The 19860-nt window shown below is 36.6% G+C and overlaps 1 protein-coding gene across 1 annotated transcript; it reads right to left on the bottom strand.

Moving 5' to 3' along the window:
* Positions 1-5111: 5111 nt before the first annotated feature.
* sec22c (SEC22 homolog C, vesicle trafficking protein) lies at positions 5112-19336 on the bottom strand. The gene is made up of 7 exons (XM_053488270.1): positions 19187-19336; positions 17729-17943; positions 16812-16975; positions 16532-16711; positions 15689-15807; positions 13835-13900; positions 5112-9650 (listed from the first exon to the last, which is right to left on the bottom strand). Exons 2-7 carry the CDS (start codon positions 17908-17910, stop codon positions 9450-9452), a joined length of 912 nt encoding a protein of 303 aa, XP_053344245.1. The 5' UTR covers positions 17911-17943; positions 19187-19336; the 3' UTR covers positions 5112-9449.
* Between the last annotated feature and the right edge of the window lie 524 nt (positions 19337-19860).

The raw sequence follows: 19860 nt of genomic DNA, 5'->3' as shown, positions 1-19860 counted from the left end.
AATGTTGAGCCCTTGAGCAAGGCCTTTAACCTATCTGCTCCAGCGGGTCATTGTTTGAAGCGAGACATTCATCATGCATAGTGTCCACTGTACAAGCCTCTGGAGGAAGTGTTATGATCTGAGGTTGCTTCAGATGCTTACTGTAGGTCTAGACTCAGCAACATTATGTGGCAATAAGCTGAAGTCGGCTGATGACCTCAATGTAGTGAATCACCAGGTCATCACATCTATAGAGTTTTTTCCCTTCCCTGATGGCACGGCCATATTGTCATGGTTTAGGTCCACAAGACATACGTTCTGTTAACTTAATTGTAATAAATGAAAAGTTGCTGGTGTAAGGAGACCACACAATTCATATCATAAGACCAAGCAATACATGTTGTGATCGCAATATATGTATATATTGAATTTTTATATTTTCCCTCTATCAATAGCCAGCATGTGCCTAGCATCAATATGTCAGGATAAGGAAAAGGTATCGATTGAGTGTTTGATATTAAACTAGCAGTCCACTTAACATCTCTTTAGAGAAAATTAAGTGCTCACCAAAAGCATCCCGAGAGAATGTGCCGCTTCACAAGACGTATGCAGAAGACTTGATTTTAAATTATTTAGAGACAAGTTATTCATAGGCACAAGATGCCATTTCAGAAATAGACCTGGTGTATACAGAGCGCTGATGTGGAGGGTTTAGTGAAGTGCATGAAGGGATGATTTAATATGAGAAGGAACAATCTTTTCTAAAAGCAGTGTACGAGTCAGATCGCTGACTAGAATGCCTAAAAAGCTCATAAAACCTTAGTGTCACTATGGGATTGCAGATGCCACTTTTTGATTGTATATTATGGAACATCTGCAAGACATAAAGAGGCAGTTTTTCTTTCACCCGACACTTGCAAACTGACTGCTATAACAGCCTTAAAACCTTAGTCTGTGTAAGTAATTGTACCTTCCGGCCAGTCCATTTTGCGAATTCAGTAGTGGTACTGCTTCATAAACAAAAGCTGCTGTGTAGACGTGAATACAGTCCATCAGGTTGTGTGTATATAAGCCCAGAACTAGATGGATCAGTCATTACTTACAGTCACTTTGGCAAGGTTTAATCCCACACTCTTCTAAATGCTGCTCTAAAATTAGCCATCAGTCGTCACGGTGTGTTTAGACTAGCTTCAGGACACACTGTCAGACGTTAGCCAGTTGCACACTCACAGGTTTAAGGGAAAGGTTTATGCCTTGGGTTATTTCTGCTTCCAGACTCTAATCATAGAGGTGAGGATTTATAAGATCGTTCCGGCTCACAACGAGAGTTTTACGAGAGTTTATGGGGACCACAGTCTTGTCAGCTGCTTACTTATGGAAATCAATTATTCCACTGAGTGCAAAACCTTGTATCCATTTTAGTGGCATCTAGGTGAAATTAAAAAAAAAAGGGAAGCACTCTCATTTGCAGTTTATGCATTTAATAAATTAATACTATTACAGCATTGCAACAAATTTAATTTGCTTAAAAAGTGTAAAATGACTTGCAAATTTTCAAAATGTTCCTCGGTTCACTGTGAGCACTCAATCTTAGAGACACTGAGATCAGAAAGCAGCCCTTATAAGACCAAAACCTGGGAAAGTATCGACCTTTCTGACAGCTGGGAACACGATAAAACTTCATAAAAGTGTTTTGAGAGGCTTAGCAACAATGAAAACCATCAGTCAGAAACAGAAGGAAATGCAGAGATAAAAAAAGTCCAGACACAGGGACGCGCGGGCGGGACAGAGAATAACTGCTCACGTTATTATATACGTGAGCAGTTTAGGGTTAAAGGTTTTGCTCAAGGGCCCAACAGGAACAACTTGGCAGGCATGGGATTTAAACCTGCCCTATTATGTAGCTGTGTGTGCACTTGTTCCCTATTATGTGTTGACGCTCCATCCAGGGCATACCTTGGAATAGGCTCCAGGTCACCCATAACCCTACACAGGATAAGCAGTATAGATAATGGATGGATGGCTGGACGGGAAATATTTGAACTTTAATCATAACTTAAGGTCATTTTAAGGTTAGTTTACCTGCCTTTCTTAAAATTGCTCCAAGTGTGTGTGTTCTGCAGTGGATTGTCACCCTGGGATACGCTCCAGGCCCCCTGTGACCCTGTACTTAGAATAAGCAATATAGACGATTAATGAATGAATTTATACATTTGTTCACATTAAGAGCTGAGCACTTTGGAGAGCAAATTAACTCCCTTTTTTTTTTCGAAACTTATTATTGCCTTAACGTAAAAGTGATGAGATACTGTGTCAAAAAATCCCAAATCTGTAAATATATACTTTAGAAACACTGCTAACTTGGAAGGATTGTATAAATAATCCATGTTGTAGAAACACCTCACAATAACTCCATCTCTCCGAACACCAGAGATAACCTCCTCCACACAGCATGGTGTACAACATCTTGGTAACTGCACCGTAAAAGCAGGATGATGACCTCCGTAATACGAGGACTTCTGTATCATGCGACCTTTCTGATCCCCAGAGTGATGCTCTCTTCTGTATGCAGACTTTACCGTCTCTACCCGAAGCCTGCTTTAATAAGCGGCTCTGAGAGTTTGGCGTGCAGAGGAGATGAAGAGCGCGCTCGGTTAAAGCATCAAATCCACTCGCTAATCTCATCTCAGCACGTCGATAAAAGCACGCCTGTCGAAACTGACAATTCGGATTAGATCAAGAGCCAGAAGCTGGAAGTCTTAATCACCCAGCGTCATCCATCAAAGCATTTTCAGGAGACGGGATGATTATGTGACGCACTCATGTGAGATATATATATATATATATATGTACGAGCATTAGTACCCATCATAGTTTTTAGAAATGGTTAAAAGCTTGAAGCTAACATTTTTAATGTAATCAGTGTTATTATTATTTCAGGTTGAAGCCCACATACATGTCTGTCTGTCCTTTCATACGACAGAACTCTCTAACTTATTAATAAAAAGAAATAACATTTTGTAGGTTCAGTATCTCACGCCATGTTTATGGTAAGTTGTACTTCTCATAACATTACTTTTACACATTATTTTAATTTTAGTGCATAACACTGGGCTCTCAGTTCAGGTATTTTACACGCCCTCACCTCGGACTGCTGCAGATATGTTTGCTCTAACGACCTGTGTTTTATCTCATAGTGTTTTATCACATTACTGCTTTAATTAGCAATTCCCACAGGAAGAATAAACATACAATGATCAATCCATAAATCTTTAAAGATTCAGTTTTCAAAAGTTACATACCATTTTTTTTTGGAGTAGGCCATGCTATGTTTGTTTGTGTTTTGCATCACTGATATTTGTGTTTTCTGCATACTCTATGAATTTACAGTAAACTACCAAACGTTGATTGGCTCTATTGAGAGCCACGCCCACTTTGAGGGGAAAAGTGTGATTCCTCCAAATACTGTAAACCATGGCTGCTGTGATGTAATCTGTCATAAAATGATCATAACGTTACTTCTACTCAACATTTTTATTTAATTTATGGTGCAGATTTAACTTTAGGCAAATACTCAAAGACTGGCAAGCGTTCACAAATTCTGTTCAGCCAGGTTTGTGTGATGCTGTGACAAAATCATCTGGACAGACATACAGATATACAGACAAATTTTCGACTGGTTTCGGGTCCTCCGATGTATGAAACGTAATGATATCATTGAAAGAGCAAGTTCTGACCAAAGACAGATTAAAAACATTCTTTTATTTATATCGATACAGTATATATATAAGGGGTGTCCAAGTCATACCTGGACTTTTGATTGAGCAGAATGACAGAGCACAGTTATGAGAGTAAAAACTCCCTTTATTTCTCTATACAGTATAATCTCCTGGGACACATCTGAAACACTGGCCTCTAAAGAAATCTAATGGCCCAAACATGTGGAAATGGTTAGACCGAGGTCAGTACTGTACTTCCAGGTCTACTTCCAGCCAAGTTCTTGTAATGTGTAAGTGGTGTTGGTGAATGATTGTGTGTACAGTTCCCACAGACAGATGCACCTCTTCTGCATGTTGGTGACACGTTATCTGACGATTTTCGAGGATCAGATGTTCCACTCACTAAATGTACATGCAATGACTGCATTAGTCTCCGAGCCACCACAGTCAGGATCATCATTCACAGACATACAGCCTCCTTTAAAACGTTTGCACCATTCAAAGTGTCATTACTGTACTGTGTTGAAATCTTCTGTAAATGTCAGAAGAAATTTTATCAGTTTCAAGTCATGATTTGATCTCTTCAGCTTTAATGATATATCCTCGGATTCCTGTAGCTCTACTGCTGTAGCAAAGCCATCTCAACATTTGACATGCTTTTCTGCTCACCATGATCGTAGAGAGAGTTTATTTCACTTGGAGCTTCCCTGTTAGCTCAAACCAGTCTGTCTATTCTCCTCCAGTCTATCTCTGAAATAAGGCGTTTCCCCATGCAGAACTGCTCCAGTGATGTTTCTCTTCCACACCATTCTGGGTAAACTCTAGAAACTGTTGTGTGTGAAAATCCCAATGATCAGCCATTCTGAAACACTCAAACTAGCTTATGTGGCACCAACAACCATGCCACGCTAAAAAAAAAAAAAAAAAAAAAAAATCAAATTTTAGACATCACATTTTTCCCTCTCTGATATAGAATACGAATATTAATTAAAGTCCTTGACCGGTGTCTGTGTGATTGTGCAGTGGTCACATGATGGACTGATACATTCCGTACATGCAGATGAATAATGTACAAGAACAAATCTACTTTAAGTATGCTGAAATTACGCAAAGGTATAAAGTAGTGTTGCAGAATAAACTGTGTTCAGAGCGCCCCCTAGTGGTTAAATGCAAATATTCCAGTTTAATCTACAAATCAATTGTATTTCGTTCAACTGTATTGATGTAGAGATTTTAACAAAAAGAGCTCGTCACAAAGGAGCCGTACAGAAATCCGAATGTAGCTCTCAATCCCTAATGAACAGTGACAAGGAAAATCTTAAAAAAATCATTCAGTTGGCCAGAGTAAAGACTATTGTGTGTGATGTTTGCAACAGACTCCTAAATAAAACTATGTGACACCTCATATATTTTATACACTTTATTTAGAAATCATGATAAAATTATTCATTTAAACAATTTTTTCTTATGTAAAGACTGTTTGTAGCTAATGGCAAAATATTCCACTACAGTTATGGCAGCTTTAACAAACCTTCATTCATTTGGTCAGTATCATACATTGACAAGTTTAAGACCAACATTTCAATAATAAAAAAAAAAAAGCCCAGCGCCACATACTCATGGCCATATGTACAAGCTGTATAATGAGAAAGGAGTGGCGCAAACCTTCATGTTTCATAGCAGAATTATTACTTTTTATTTATTAATAAAAGATTATCCAGTACCGTACAGTATCATGTATACCCAGTTTTAAATATTAATTTTGTCTTAGATGTTCATTTTATGACTTATTTATTTCATTATTGTCATACTAGTCATACTTTTCCGATTAAAAGTCAGTGTTACAGATGTATTTTTGCCTCCGAAATAAGTGGCATATTGCTTAGGATCTTTTTTAAAGCACTGTAGATCACATGCCTAAAACTTCTACACACGAAAAACTTGAAAACCGAGCACTGTGTACACGATTCCCAATATTGCTGGACAAACCTGTGGTGTTTTTTTGGTAGATTTCCTAGCAGTAACCTAGTGGTTTACCAGGACAATTCACTGGATCCATAGCTGTTCATTGGGTTATAAGTAGAAATCAGAATTAATTCCTAAATGAGATTCCCAAAAAGCCGCTGCTGGGCACTTAAGCAAAATTAAAAAAGCAAAAAAAAAAGAATAAAATGTTTTTAAGGTTGGATGTCCATGACATGAACTTACATATACAAAAGAGGATTAAAGCAACCAATAAAAAAAATGACCTTTTCTTAGAATTCTGCCATGAGACTCAGATTTCTGACTTTACTCAAAGGATTCTGGCTTTGTTCCTCTGAGAATTCAGACTTTACACTGCGATTTATGACTTTTTCTCAGAATTCTGTCTTTAATCTGAGAATTCTGACTTTTTTTTCCATAAAATTCTGGCTTTTTTCTTAAAACTCTGACTTCCGTGTAAAGTTTGAATTCTAAGATCAGATTAGATTCTAAAATCAGAATTTTGAGGAAAAAAAGTCTGAATTCCAAGATAAAAAAAAAAGTCAGACCTCAAATTTTTAATGGTGGCCCTAAAATGAGAGAAAGAGAGAGAGAGAGAGAAAGGGGAAGTCATCCCTGAGAGTTGTGTACAGTATAGAACACTACAATACAGTTTCTCTATCTCAAACCAGCTAAGAATCCTCATTAAAAAAAACACCCCTACCCAGTTATCCATCTTCAGAGCGGTTTGCTTTTAAAGGTCCAGCTGTGGCTTTTGACCAGCAGTGGAAACACAACCCATAAAGACAGAGCAGTATGTTGTGGTTACGGTCATAGACTGCCCTCCTCTCCTGTCTTATATGGATTAGATGTGTAGTTACCCTGTACGTGTTACCTCCTGCAAAATCCTTGAACTACCTCTGCCATACTACTGCTTATATATATATTTTTATTTCCTTTCCCCCAAAACAGACACATACTGTAAATCTCTAGCTCTGTTTGAAATAAACCTTCATTTGTAATGTACATTAATTAAAAAAAAAAAAAAAGAAATAATAAATAACCGACTTTGTACATCATGTAAAAATTTAGCAGGACATTTTCTACAGTCTACAAATAGGGGACAATAACTAAAATCAAAAAGTTTACAACAAGCATTTTCTTAAAATATATTAGTACAGCTTAACTTTCTATGCTATACACGTCATCTCTAAATATTACAAACGTAAAAATATAAAAATATGTTTTATTCTGACATACACAGTAGTTCAAGAATTACAAACTTCAAGCATGCGCGTATGTGCCTTTGTAAAAACTCTTCAGGCATTAGTCTGTTCATGAGCTCAACCTCGAAATAAGACCACAATCAGGATTTGTAGCATTATGCTAAAAAAAAAAAAAAATTATAAATGAAGCCCTTGAATGTTTTAAGGTTTACTGAGCCTGCCATAGAACATGAACAAGGTGTTCAATCTGTTTTAACTACATCATGAGACATTGCTATCCAATTCTACAAACTGTACACAAATGCATGCTTTGTGAAATATTAAAGCATGTAGCATTAGCTGCTAGCTGTTACCACAACACATGGTAATAAAAACTGTTTCCGAAGCTGGGTCGAATGGTTCTTCATACGCGTGAAATGTAGACTTCGATTAAAATGAAGTGTGACTGAAAAGTGTTTGACCTGGTGGACTTGACAGTGTGTGTATGTAATTAGCTAGCTAGTCTTATTAGCTAGTCAAGTTTGTCAGCTTGGTCTATGCTACAACAATAAACTGTGTAAAAAAAGTCGGACAATTAACAAAGAACGTTTTGTCTTATTAAGGCTGTCAGTGATGTGATCAGTATTTAGCTTCAACTCTTTCCGTCATGAGACTCTCGTTTAACGGATGATATTTCGCATGTTTACGATTATCGGTATCAGTCTTTGTTTACAGTATCATTAATTTTTTAACAATATCTGTAATTTTTGTTCAGTGTGAGCATGTCTTCCCTGAAAACTCTGCAATTTAAAAGTTCTAATAAGTTCTGGTTAGATTTTACTAGTTTAATTTTAATTTTAATTTTAACTATTTATTTCTAAATACAAATTCAGTTTACTTTTTAAGAAATGCTGCTAGAAGCTCCCTCACGTTTTAGCTTTAGACCACAAGTCAAAAGTTTGGACACGCCTTCTAATTCCATGGTATTTCTAGATTCTTATTCTACTGTATATTGAACAGTTGATATTGAGATGTATCTGCTCATTTTGATCTGTAAAGCTTCATAACGCCTCTAATCTGGGGTGCTGTTTGTTAATTGGTGATTTCTGGGGCTGGTAACTCTAAATGAACTTCTCCTTTGCAGAAGGACAGCATCTGGTCTTTACGAGAGACAGTTTCATCATGGTGCTTGATGGGTTTTGCTCGACACAATACTGTTCGTGCAAAAAATATTCCAGAACAGTTTGTGTCTTAAAATAACAACTGACTGTTGTTGTTACATAATTACCTAATGCCATATGTGTTATTTAGTTTTGAAATCTCACATATTTTTTTTCTAAAATGTGGAAAATAAATCACTAACCATAAAGAACTTGGAATTAGAAGCTGAGTCCAAACGTTTGACTGGTGCTGTAAATTTTGAAACCAAGATTTTCATCATTGCTGCAAATGCATATCAGTTTCTAATATTGATTATCCGTTTAGGCATCAGCGCTAAAATTAATCGAATCTGTGACCTCTTATTTGTAGCACCTCCTACCTTGTCAAAGCCATATGAAAGGCTGCAAATAAACCTTGCATATAAGGTCTATGTACAGGCCTACAGAACAATGTATATACAAGGTCTGTATGGACCTACAGAAAAATATGACAGACCTACAAGTCATAAAAAGCCAAAGCTTTGTCCGCATTTTTTGAGCATGTAGAAAAAATGAGCCCCTTTCATTATGATTTGTGAATTTGTAGTGATTAGTAGCGAAAATTACAGAACTGGGAAATCGGGGCTTTTATGTGGACACACCGCTAGTTAACCCTCTGTCAGTATTCATCACATCACCACCGTTACTAAAAACAACTTAAGACTAGAACTACTATTGTACCCTATTTTCTTGACTAGAAAGAAGAACGTTATGAAGAAAAACAACTGGTGCATATCAGTGTACAACCAGTAGAGCTTTTGGAGTCTGGTTCATGTTCAGGTTAATACTGCCAGTGACGAAATAAGCATAGTGCTGAATATTACATCTAGAAAAATTACATTTTATATTTGTTTGTAAACAATAATTTAGTGCAATTATGTTGGGGTTTTTTCTGAAAAATATGCTAGTGAAGTAGGTCCTATGTAAGACATCACTGGAATAAATGAATAAAAAAAAAACAGGACTTAAATCTCCTGACGCAAAAGTAGATAAATACCTGATACATCAGGGGACAATTGTCTTTTTGACTCTGATTATTTAACACAAACCCTATCATTTCTTTAGGATTGTCCCTAAAGTCCCTTTATTAACCTCTTGACCTTATTACATTCTAAATTATGATTTGTAAAGAAACACAAAACAATACAACCGATGAAACAGCATTACGCTGTAAAATACTCAAATAGACATTAAAAAAAAATTTTTAAACTGTCCCACTCTTTGTCCAGGACTCTCCTGAAAATTTTGTCTTCTGTTAAAAATCTTGCTGTCTGTATCTCGAGACAGACATGTGTTACACCCTGCTACCTGTATGTGTCCTACCTCGTGTGTTTACAGAAGCACAAGCAGACGTCTCGGTGTCAGGTGCACGTCTGTGTGTAAGCTCACACTCCGCAATCCGAGCTCCTGTCCAGTAATTTACGGTTGAGGATGAGGAGGGTGGAGAGGAAGGCCACGGATATGTGGAAGGCCAGCTGCCACACGTTCCTCAGACCAAACAGGAAGCCGTTGCAGAGGACGATCACGGTAAGGAGTGTTAAAGACTTGATCTTCTTATGGGATGAGTGGAATAAATAAAGCTGGCACTATTTAGGAGAGAGACAGAGAAAGTGAGACAGAGAGAGAGAGAGAGGAAGTGAGCGTGAGAGTGCTGAACGGTTCTCTGATGACCAGGGCTTGTATTCACAAAGCTTCTGAAGCCTAAAAGTTGCTTCTATTGACGTAGAATTTCTATGAAAAGTCTTAGAATTTTGACATTTTCTTATAATTTACCCTTATATTAAGGACTAAATCTTAGTAAAGATAAAAATGATTCATGAAACAACTTATCTCTAAAATCAGCTCCTAAGGTAGAGAGGAGGACGTTTAAGAGGCTTAAAGGGGTCATACAGCACTACATGCACTATTTTAAGCTGTTTGGACTGAACTGTGTGTTAGGAGAGTGCGTACACAACCACTCTACGATGATAAAGAGCCGCCCAGTGGTTTTCTTTTCGTTTATTACAGTAACATCCCCCTTCTGAAATCAGGCCAATCGCAAAAGCCTTGCCTTGTGACGCCACACCACAAGAGGGCGTTCCTACACAAGTTGATTGACACTGGTGTTTTAGCAAAGACCCGCCCCGAGTGAGAAGACGCTGTCGGCCATTTTTTTTTCGCCGCTGGAGCAAAATGACGCCTAAGCGAGTGTTGTGTACAGTTGTTGGGTGTAATAGCGAACACAGCAGTCGTCATCCACTACCTAGGGTTAGTGACCTAGGGTACCTACCTAGGGTTAGGTATCTGAGCCACTGAGGACGCAGTGGCTGAATTTAGTTTTTAAAGCTAACGTCCCCGCTGATTTACCTAAATGCGTTCATGTTTGCGATAATCATTTTTCACCAGACTGCTTTATAAACGCGGGTCAATATGAAGCAGGTTTTACTAGGAAGCTGCTCCTAAAAATGGATCTGTACTAACGCTTCGTGTTCCTGCTTCATCTTCACCAGGCTCGATGAGTGTGATTTATTTTACTATGACTCTTTGCAGATCGCCGTTTCTAATAATCACGATGAATGCGGAGTGTAAGTTAACTTATACTCTCATAGAACATGGTTATGGCTTCTTCTCTGTGTACATCCGTCTCTATATAATCCCTAATCGCACGTTTATAATAAACAATGCATTAAGGCAGTGGTTCTCAAACATTTTCTGTCATTCCCCACTTAAGGGGTGGGCGAATTTTCAAGCCCCACTTGTCAACAAAATGATAACGAAAACGGCCAAGTTTACTATTTATTGAAATATCAATTTCTAAACCAGTAAGATCAAATAACACCAACACAATCAAAACAGATAAAATACACGTGCAATTGTTATAACAGGCTTACTTCATCACTTATCTAGAGCTTTCTTTCAAAAAAGTTAAGTGGCTTATTAACGTGACTGGGGTGTGTTGTCTCTAAGTGTCTTCCTACTTTGTCTCATGCTGTCTGCTGCCAGCGGTTTAAGACACAAAACACACATGGGTCTCTCCTCTGCCCTCACCATCCCCACCATGAATCCAAGCGCAACATAGGCTTCATCATGTTTTCCTTTCGGCTGGATTTTTAGTTGATTAGGCTGATAGTGCCGAATCACCTGCTTTTTTGTGGTCCATGTAACAAATGTATCCATTGATGTTATTATGCTCACTATATACAGTACGCTACTGTGTTATGGTCTAAAATGCCCCCCCGCCACAGATTGCCCACCTAAATTCATAGGTTTATGGTTTACAAATTACAAATTGTAACAAATTAATTTAATTATAAAGTAAGCAATATTTAAAAAAAGGTTTTATAGGGGGCAAAATATATCAATTATATATTTTTTTCATATACCAAATTTATATTTTTAAATTGCTTATTTTATAATAAAAGTCGTTTCCTGTAAGTTTTCAACACAAACAATATTTATTTAGTGTAATTTGTGATAAATAATTTGTTTTTTCTACATTGACAAACTCCTGCAAAATAAATAAAATAAAATAAAATAATCATTTTGGGGGATTTGTATTAATCGTCTCGACGGCTGTCACGTGCCTAGGGTTAATTATAATAGTAATAATATATTTGATAATAATAAACCTTTGAATGCATGTCCTAATATAATATTTGATAGAGATTATGTAGGGGGGCAATCCGTGGCAGGGGGCATTTTAGCGCATAACACCTGTTTGTGTCCGCGGTAAAATTAGTCTTAAATTCGCATCTTCGAATTCAATAGCTGCGTAAATAAACCCGCAAATAAGATACTCACATATACTGTATTTCCTCTCTACATTGTCTTTAAGCTACATCCGCCTTAAATTATACATGTTTAAAAGCATAAACACTATTATTCTCTACGGCGCACCGAATGATTTAGGGATCATCGCAAAATGCCGCACAGCAACAAAAAGCGTAGAACGATATTGATCTTCCCTTCTGTTCAGCGCCTGAAGGATCAAAAAACAACTTCGTTACCACACTGGAAACTAGAAATGCCAGACTAGTACTGCCTGATAAAATACAGAAACATGAGCATACACATTGGAATAAATGAAATTACATATATAATACCGAATGTTTCCTTATATATTGTTCCTCTGGAATTAACATGCCGACGTTAAACCGTTATTGTTGCACTATGGTTCCACTTTTTCTCGGATTTATTTTAATTTACTTGTATTAATGATCCAATTCTTTGTGTGTCATTATTTAGTTTCGAGTGTCTGATAAAGAAAATAAAGATTAAATAAATCAATAAAGTAAGCATGAATTAGAATAGATACGTTCCTATTATTTTCCACTAATTCCCTCCCGTTTATTGCGCCCCACCTGTCATGCCTGTATTCCCCACTAGTGGGGCGCGCCCCACACTTTGAGAACCACTGCATTAAGGTGATTGTCTAGTTGCAAACTGTGTACGTAGTCGGAAAACTATATTATGCTTACCTTTGTTACGTTAGATGGTTTATAACGATGTCTGTCGAAGATTAAGAAGTCATGTAAACACATCAGTAAACACATCGCGTCCGTATCTCTCTCAGTAAGTTTCTCCGCTTTTGTTGTTGTTGCTCGCGGCAGCGCAACAGCCCGTTAATTCATGCACATGCAGTGATGAGAAAGACAAACGGGTCGATGCATGTCCATTCTTTTAATTTCTGCGTTGTCAGGCGATATTACAAACTTCCGCGTAGGTTCCGTACTTAAATCAAACCAAAAACGACTGAAGAAAACAGGCTCGGGCTCTATAATCCATAGTTTTCCAGTTTGGACTGCATTACCCACAAAGCACTGCGTTGTGGCAATGCTTTGTGGGTAATGCAGTCCAAAGCATTGCCCGCACTGGACTACACTTCCGTCGCTATACCCCACGTGTCATGCCCCACAGAACGGGTTGGGGGCGGGCTCAGCAGAGGTCATGAGCATTTAAATTAGCATGTACTGAAACAGGTTGCTGAGAACAGAGCTAGTTTTTACCAGGTAAAAGTAGTGTTTTTTTTACACAATCCTTTTGAATTTTTAATTAACGTATAATACAAACTTTTCATTAGGACCCTAAAGATCATATTAAAATTTAATGAAAAATATAATGTGTAGGACCTTTAAGAGTTTCTATAGCAGAGGACAAAATGGCATAAAGTAGAAATATTCTCCAAACACTAAACGTAAAAGTAAACACTGCTCTTCTATCCAAACTCGTTTTCTTGTTTATACTGTTTTGACAAAACAGTATAAATCATGTAAATTGGTAAAAGCTGAGCCATTTTGCTCCGATTAATCTGAAATGGATCACAAGTAATAAAATCAGTTTGGTAAATAAAAGTAAGAACTTAAATATAGTAACTACTGCATGGAAATTGGTTGATTTAAAAGTAGAAATTAACTTCATTTTATTTAGCCTAAAGAAGCCTGCATTCATGATTATACAATTTCTTTATATACAAACATGATGTATCACTGTCTATTCTATTAGCATATATTCTATTTTCACAAGGAGCGCATTTAAGACCTTTACAGATTTTTTTTTTTATTAACCAATTTTATTATCCCTAGCAACGGGGTCGACCACACCCCCTCACTAAGATAAAGGTTTTTGTACTTTCCTTACTTAGAATTGCTCTAAAAAGTTTCCTAAATCACTTTTTGTCTAGGTCTCCCAGTTAGGACTTTTTAAGCTAAGATAGGAGCTCTCTGAGAGAATTCTAAAAAGCCTTGTGTATACGGGCTCTGAGGTTAGCTTTTGTTACACAGAAGAGAGTTACCTGGCAAATACAGCATACGAACGCCACGAGAAATGCCACGACGTTCCATAATCCATCATAATCGTCCTGTAAAAACAAACCAAAAAAAAAGGAAACCTTATTTAATATTTGAAAAAACGTGTTTTATAATGTATTTAATAAAAAAAATTGTGGGAGGAATGAGAAAATAAATAATGTTCAACAGAAATTTGCACTGTGGGAAAAAAAATATGTGAAATGACCTTCTTATCTTAAATAAAGTCTTTTATGTTTATATTTTTCAAATTCATTTTTTTTTCTCACATACACACAAGTACACGGTATTACATGTAGTGAAAGGTTTTACAACACTGTCCACACCCTAATATAAAAAAAATTGGACTAAAAATAGAATTAAACTTCAAGGTAAAATTTTAAACACAAAAAAAATACAATAATAAAACTTAAAAAAAAAAATACACTGCCTGGCTAAAAAGGTTCGCAATTTCAGAAGGGTGTAATGACTGGGCTGCATCAAGATAAGAAAATAGAGCTTTGTTAAATAGTCATGCTGGCAATAAAATAAAGTCAGCTGAAATTTGGGGCCGATCGGACCCCTGAATGTACTGAATGACCAGGGCCCGTATTCACAAAGCTTCTTAAGCCTAAAAGTTGCTCCTAGTGACGAGATTCTAAGAAAATCGTTAGAATTATGACATTTTCTTAGAATTTCCCCTTAAATTTAAGACAAAATCTTAGTAAAGATAAAAATGATTCACGAAACATCTTAGCCGTAAAAACAGCTCCTAAGGTAAAAAAAGAGTTAAGAGTAGAGAGGACGACTTTTAAGAGGCTTAAGAGTTTCTATAGCAGAGGACAAAATGGCAAAAAGTAGAAATATTCTCCAAACACTAACCATAAAGCTAAAAGTAAACACTGCTCTTCTGTTCAATATGGTTTTATTGTTCTTTTACTTCCTTCCATCTCTCTTGGATTGTTGGCTACATACCATCCAAAAGTGCAACTTAAATAGACAATCATGTAAATTGATCAAAAGTGAGCCATTTGGAAATGGATCACAAGTAATAAGATCAGTACAGTAAATAAATGTAAGAAATTAAATAAAGTAACTACTGTGTGGAAATTGGTTGCTTCAAAGGAAGGCGCATATTAAACATTTGGCTGTTAAATTAAATCAAATTCAAATTTTATTTGTCACATACTCAGTGCTAATGCTTAGACAACTGCTCGTGAGCTTAAAATAAAAGACTATGAATAAGAAATAAATATGAAAAATAAAATAAAAGGTAAATTTAACTAGGAAAGAAATAAAATATAAAATTAAAGTTAACTGTACAACAAAAATACACAATATAGAAAATATATGAAGAAATATAAAACAAAAAGAAAACAGCTGTACAAAGTAGGTATGGATTTGTCATTTTTGTGTGGAATTTAGTTATAAAATGGTAGAAAAATGGTAACGTCCAGGGTTGTGCAATCCACATATTTAAAGTGTCTTGTGCTTAAAAGTGATTTATTTAAAGTGATTTAACTAATGACCACGAAACGTAGTTGTGCCACTAGTGTAAACGAATGTCGGGAGTGAGTGTAAAAACCATATGTGTGGGTTACCTTTAAGATGTTTAGCCTATAACAGAAACTACAATTTCTTCATATGTAAACATTAGGATTTTACTGCCTGTTCTATTATCATTAGGTTATTTTTATTAACCAACACAGTCCTTAAATTGCTGCATCATCCCTAGCAATGGAGTCAAACACACCCGCTCACTAAGATTAAGGTTTTTGTACTTTTTTTACTCATAGTTGCTCTAAAAAGTTTCCTAAATTACTGACATGAAGCTGAATAAATCGGAATCAGAAAGGCTTTACCTGGAAGGTGTACTCGATGAGGTGGACGCCCCGGATCAGGTTGAGAGCAGCGCACATGATGTTGAGGATGAGCGAGAGGATTCCAGGAGCGGACACCGGCTCCAGCCTCTGAGTCTGACCTGCGGTTTAGTTATTACACTTCAAACGTGATGTACAGTTCATTCCATCCTTTAAACCACATCACGCTGCACAACTGCTGACGATCCGTTTGCAATAACAGCAACTGAGACATTACCTGCTAAAAAATTTAACTAAAAGAGTTTAGACTTTTTTTGTGGTTTATATTTCTTTGTTCTATGAAAGGTTGCATTTTTTTTATTAGATTATATATGCTGGTCTGCAAACTTTTCACAGATTTCCCTATAACTACACACACACAAAAGTTTTCTTTAATTAATAAAAAAAAAAAATAGTAATTGGAATCTATAAGGATCACCCGATACGATATTATCACGATATCCCAGTGCTGATTCAATTTGTATTGCGATTCTGTATCACAAAATATTTGTTGTGTTACCACAAGTATTTAACGTCAGCTTCAGGTTCGAGAATAATTCGCTCCTGTACTGCCTGATAACGTGTGTAATGTTAAGACAGCACCACCTTTAGGATCATAGAGGAACTGTGACGTTTCACCTCCTCAAATACATACTGTACAAGCGTACATTAATAAAAAATATAGTTTAAATAAATATTCAGTGGAGTCAGTGTGATTTGCCACACAAAATAATTTGCGATACGTTACTAAATAATTTTACCCATTTTTAAAAATACATTGATCATTATTTTGCTAGAATATCATTACTCAATGTCGTTGGTGTAAATTAGAGCATAGGGACAAACCTGATGAGGCCGTCTGGTCGGCGTGGCCGTTCGCGACTCCGTTACTGAGCTGTATCTCGTTCATGGTGAGGACTTGAGGAGGACTGATGTTCAGCTCCTCCTGCACTGTGCTCAGAGTGACTCCAAGAGCAGGAGCTCCCGTCTGGTTATAGTGCTGCTGCAGCTTCTGGATCACGCCATCTGAGAAACAATAAATAAAAAAAAAGTTGTTCAGGTTTACACAAACTTGAGCTAGAGTGGGTTTAGGATGCGCATCGCTCAGACCTTTCTGCACACTAACCGAACTCCAGGAACGGGTACGGCCGGCACGCCTGGGCCACGGACGAGCTGTCGATGCTGGCCATGAACTGCCAGCGAACATCTTCTAGGAAGCTAAAGGCAACAGCAGCGGACACACTGCACATACACACACTCAGGTAGGCCACGTCCTCACACGTGAAGAAGCTACAACACACACAGACACGGTTTCAACAGAAATGGATAGGTCTTTGATTAAACACAATGCTTTGTTTTTTTTTTGTTTTTTACGAAGGGCGTTCAAGTCAAACCAAGACTAATGATAAAATTTTTGATGAATGAAGCTGTAAAAACAGATTGACATTTACAAAAGACTTTAAGCACGATACTGTGATGAGACTCTTAGCCACAGTAAAATATTTGAACGGTGCAGACATTTTAAAAAAGCCTGTATGTTTGCCAATGACGATCCCAACCAAGGTGGCTCGGAGCCCCCCGTGAACATTTAGCGAGTGGAATCCGTGTTTCTTAAAAATTGATGGATAACCTGTCACCAAATTATAGAAGAGACACATTTGTCTGTGGGAAGTGTACACCAATCATTCACCAACACCATTTGCACGTTACAGGAACTCGGCCAGGAGTTATTGCCCCATCCCCCGTACAGTCCTGACCTCGGTCTAAGCCATTTCCACATGTTTGGGCCATTAAAGGAGTTTCTGGGAGCCCAGCGTTTTAGACATGAAGCAGGCAGTCTGATCATAGCTCCAGTTTACTTGTGAAACCCTGGGATAAGTGCATTAGTGTAGCAGGGGATTAAATTAAGAAATAAAGAGAGTTTTTTAACTTTCATAACTGTGTTCTGTTATTCTGCACAATCAAAAAAGAAAAAAAAACAGTTCGACTTGAACACTAATTGTATTTGTTTTTACATGAAACTAAAGTGTATTTTATACTCACTAAATATGCAGCTCATTCCCCATGATGATGCCTCGCTCAGGAAGAGAGCTCAGGGATTTGGAAACGGTGCGAATCTGCTGCTTCCTCTCCTGCAGCTCTCTGCTGTGCTGAAAGTCGGTGGAGGCGGACAGGGGGAGTCCATCCCTGAGCCGCGCCACCAACACGAACACGATCAGTGACATGCTCGTTCACACACATCTGCAGCGAGACTCGTCCTGATAAAGAGAGAGATAACAAGAAAAACACTATATCACTTATCACTGCAAACGATAGTTTTCTAAACAAAGTAGTTCAAGAACTTAGGAAAATAAGAGGTACTATTAATACCCTGAAGCGAATTATTCTAATATAGCAGCACATTAGCATTATATTTGTTCTTATTTATTCACAGTATGGGTATCAACGTTCTTCTTTAAACATAAACACTTGAGATAAACCTGTGATTTGATTTATAGTCAGAACTACTGTCTGAGCTGCTGCTGTAGGAAATTAACCAACACCTTTTGATCAATCTGAATTATTTATTTGCCAATTTATTAAATGTATTTTATTATATGTAACTTATAAGGTGGCACGGTGACTTAGTGATTAGCACTGTCACTTTGGACCTCCAACGTCCAGGTTCGATTTCTCACCTCGGAGACTGTGTGTGTGTGTGTGTGTGTGTGTGTGTGTGTGTGTGTGTGTGTGTGGAATGTGCATGGATGGATAGCATGTATAGCAGATATAGACAGTTGCTCCTTTACTAATTTCTTTATTTAACTCTACTGAAGTTAATAAGACAAAACAGCTTGTCCTCTGTCTTGAAAACTTTTCCACGGTGAAAATTTTTAAAAAAGTGACTGACACTTGAAAACTTATTCCTTAGTTAGTCTTTGCTGAAGGAAATTAATCAACACCTTTTGATCAAAATTTATCCAATTTATTTTTAAATAATGTTAGAAAAATATTACTGGATTAAATTTTCACAGAATGTAAAAAAAAAAAAAAAAAAAACCTTTCTACTTCTGTGTAGAAGTTTCTTAGCAACCCAGTGTCAAAACAAAATATCGCGATACTTTGCGTGTCTCATAAAAAGTTCTGAAATATCGCGATATTTTACACAAAGCAGCAAAAGCGTTGAACAGGATATACAGGTCCTCGCAGATCTGCACCCAAAAAGCAAACATTTATTTATATATCTGGCTTTATTATTATTATCATTATTAATTATTATAAATGACAGGGCGAGATTAAATGGAGGCGTTAGAGACAGTCTGTTAAGGTTGAATCATGATAAATAAATATTTCCTATGATGCATAGGTTTTCTTATGTTTATAATTCACTCTTATTTTTAGTGCATCAATTTCTTAATCGTTTTCCAAATTTTGTTAAAAAAAAGATCAAACTATCTCTTACAGTAGAAAGATATAAGATCATCACTAGCAGGTGGACACAAGAAGCGTACCGTCTCTTACCTTAAATACTTATTAAACCCCTTTGCCATGATACTGATGAAAAGGTAAAAAAAAAAACAGTTTAATTTCTAAACAGATAAGGACAAAGGCGTCTTAGTTATTCCGGTGTATTAGTTGCTGTACAGTAGAACATGTCTGCTCGGTGACAACCTGCAGCTTTGTGTATTTCTCTCTGCGTTGTCTAAAACATTAGGCCGAAGCCCAAATCGCTCAATATTGAATATAAAGTGCACTCTATAGGGTGCAGGAGCTAGTACAGTACAAACACTATATAGTGCGCGAGTCTAGGTGACAGTAAAGCATTTGTAATTCAAAAGTATGTAATTTCCGGTGATTACGGAAGTGCTGTCTGTTTTAAAATAAAAGTTAGTCTGTTTTAAAATAAAAGTTGTTAAGCCGTCTGATCTGTTTAAACCAAATATATCCAGATTTATCAGAAATGTTTTGTCTTTTCTTGGCATTATCAGAATATGTGCTTCTGCACCCTATATATATATATATATATATATATATATATATATATATATATATATATATAAAGTGTATTTTCGAACAAACAATATATATATATATTTATATATATATATATATATATATATATATATATATATATATATATTGTTTGTTCGACAATGTAAGCATAAGAGCTTAATATATTAAAATATAGGGGAAAA

This window comes from Clarias gariepinus, chromosome 26 (assembly GCF_024256425.1).
Source record: "Clarias gariepinus isolate MV-2021 ecotype Netherlands chromosome 26, CGAR_prim_01v2, whole genome shotgun sequence".
Classification (NCBI taxonomy): Eukaryota; Metazoa; Chordata; class Actinopteri; order Siluriformes; family Clariidae; genus Clarias; species Clarias gariepinus.
Note: the sequence above shows the minus strand (reverse complement) of the source record. Positions and strands in the feature narration are given on the sequence as shown.

What these genes read in the sequence shown, in the direction of transcription:
- sec22c (XM_053488270.1), bottom strand. Translation starts at nt 17,910, where the DNA reads ATGTCACTGATCGTGTTCGTGTTGGTGGCGCGGCTCAGGGATGGACTC. An exon ending in GGGAATGAGCTGCATATTTA is followed by an intron (nt 16,976 to 17,728) that starts GTGAGTATAAAA and finishes TGTGTGTTGTAG; the next exon opens with CTTCTTCACGTGTGAGGACG. An exon ending in TCGTATGCTGTATTTGCCAG is followed by an intron (nt 9,651 to 13,834) that starts GTAACTCTCTTC and finishes TCTCCTAAATAG; the next exon opens with TGCCAGCTTTATTTATTCCA.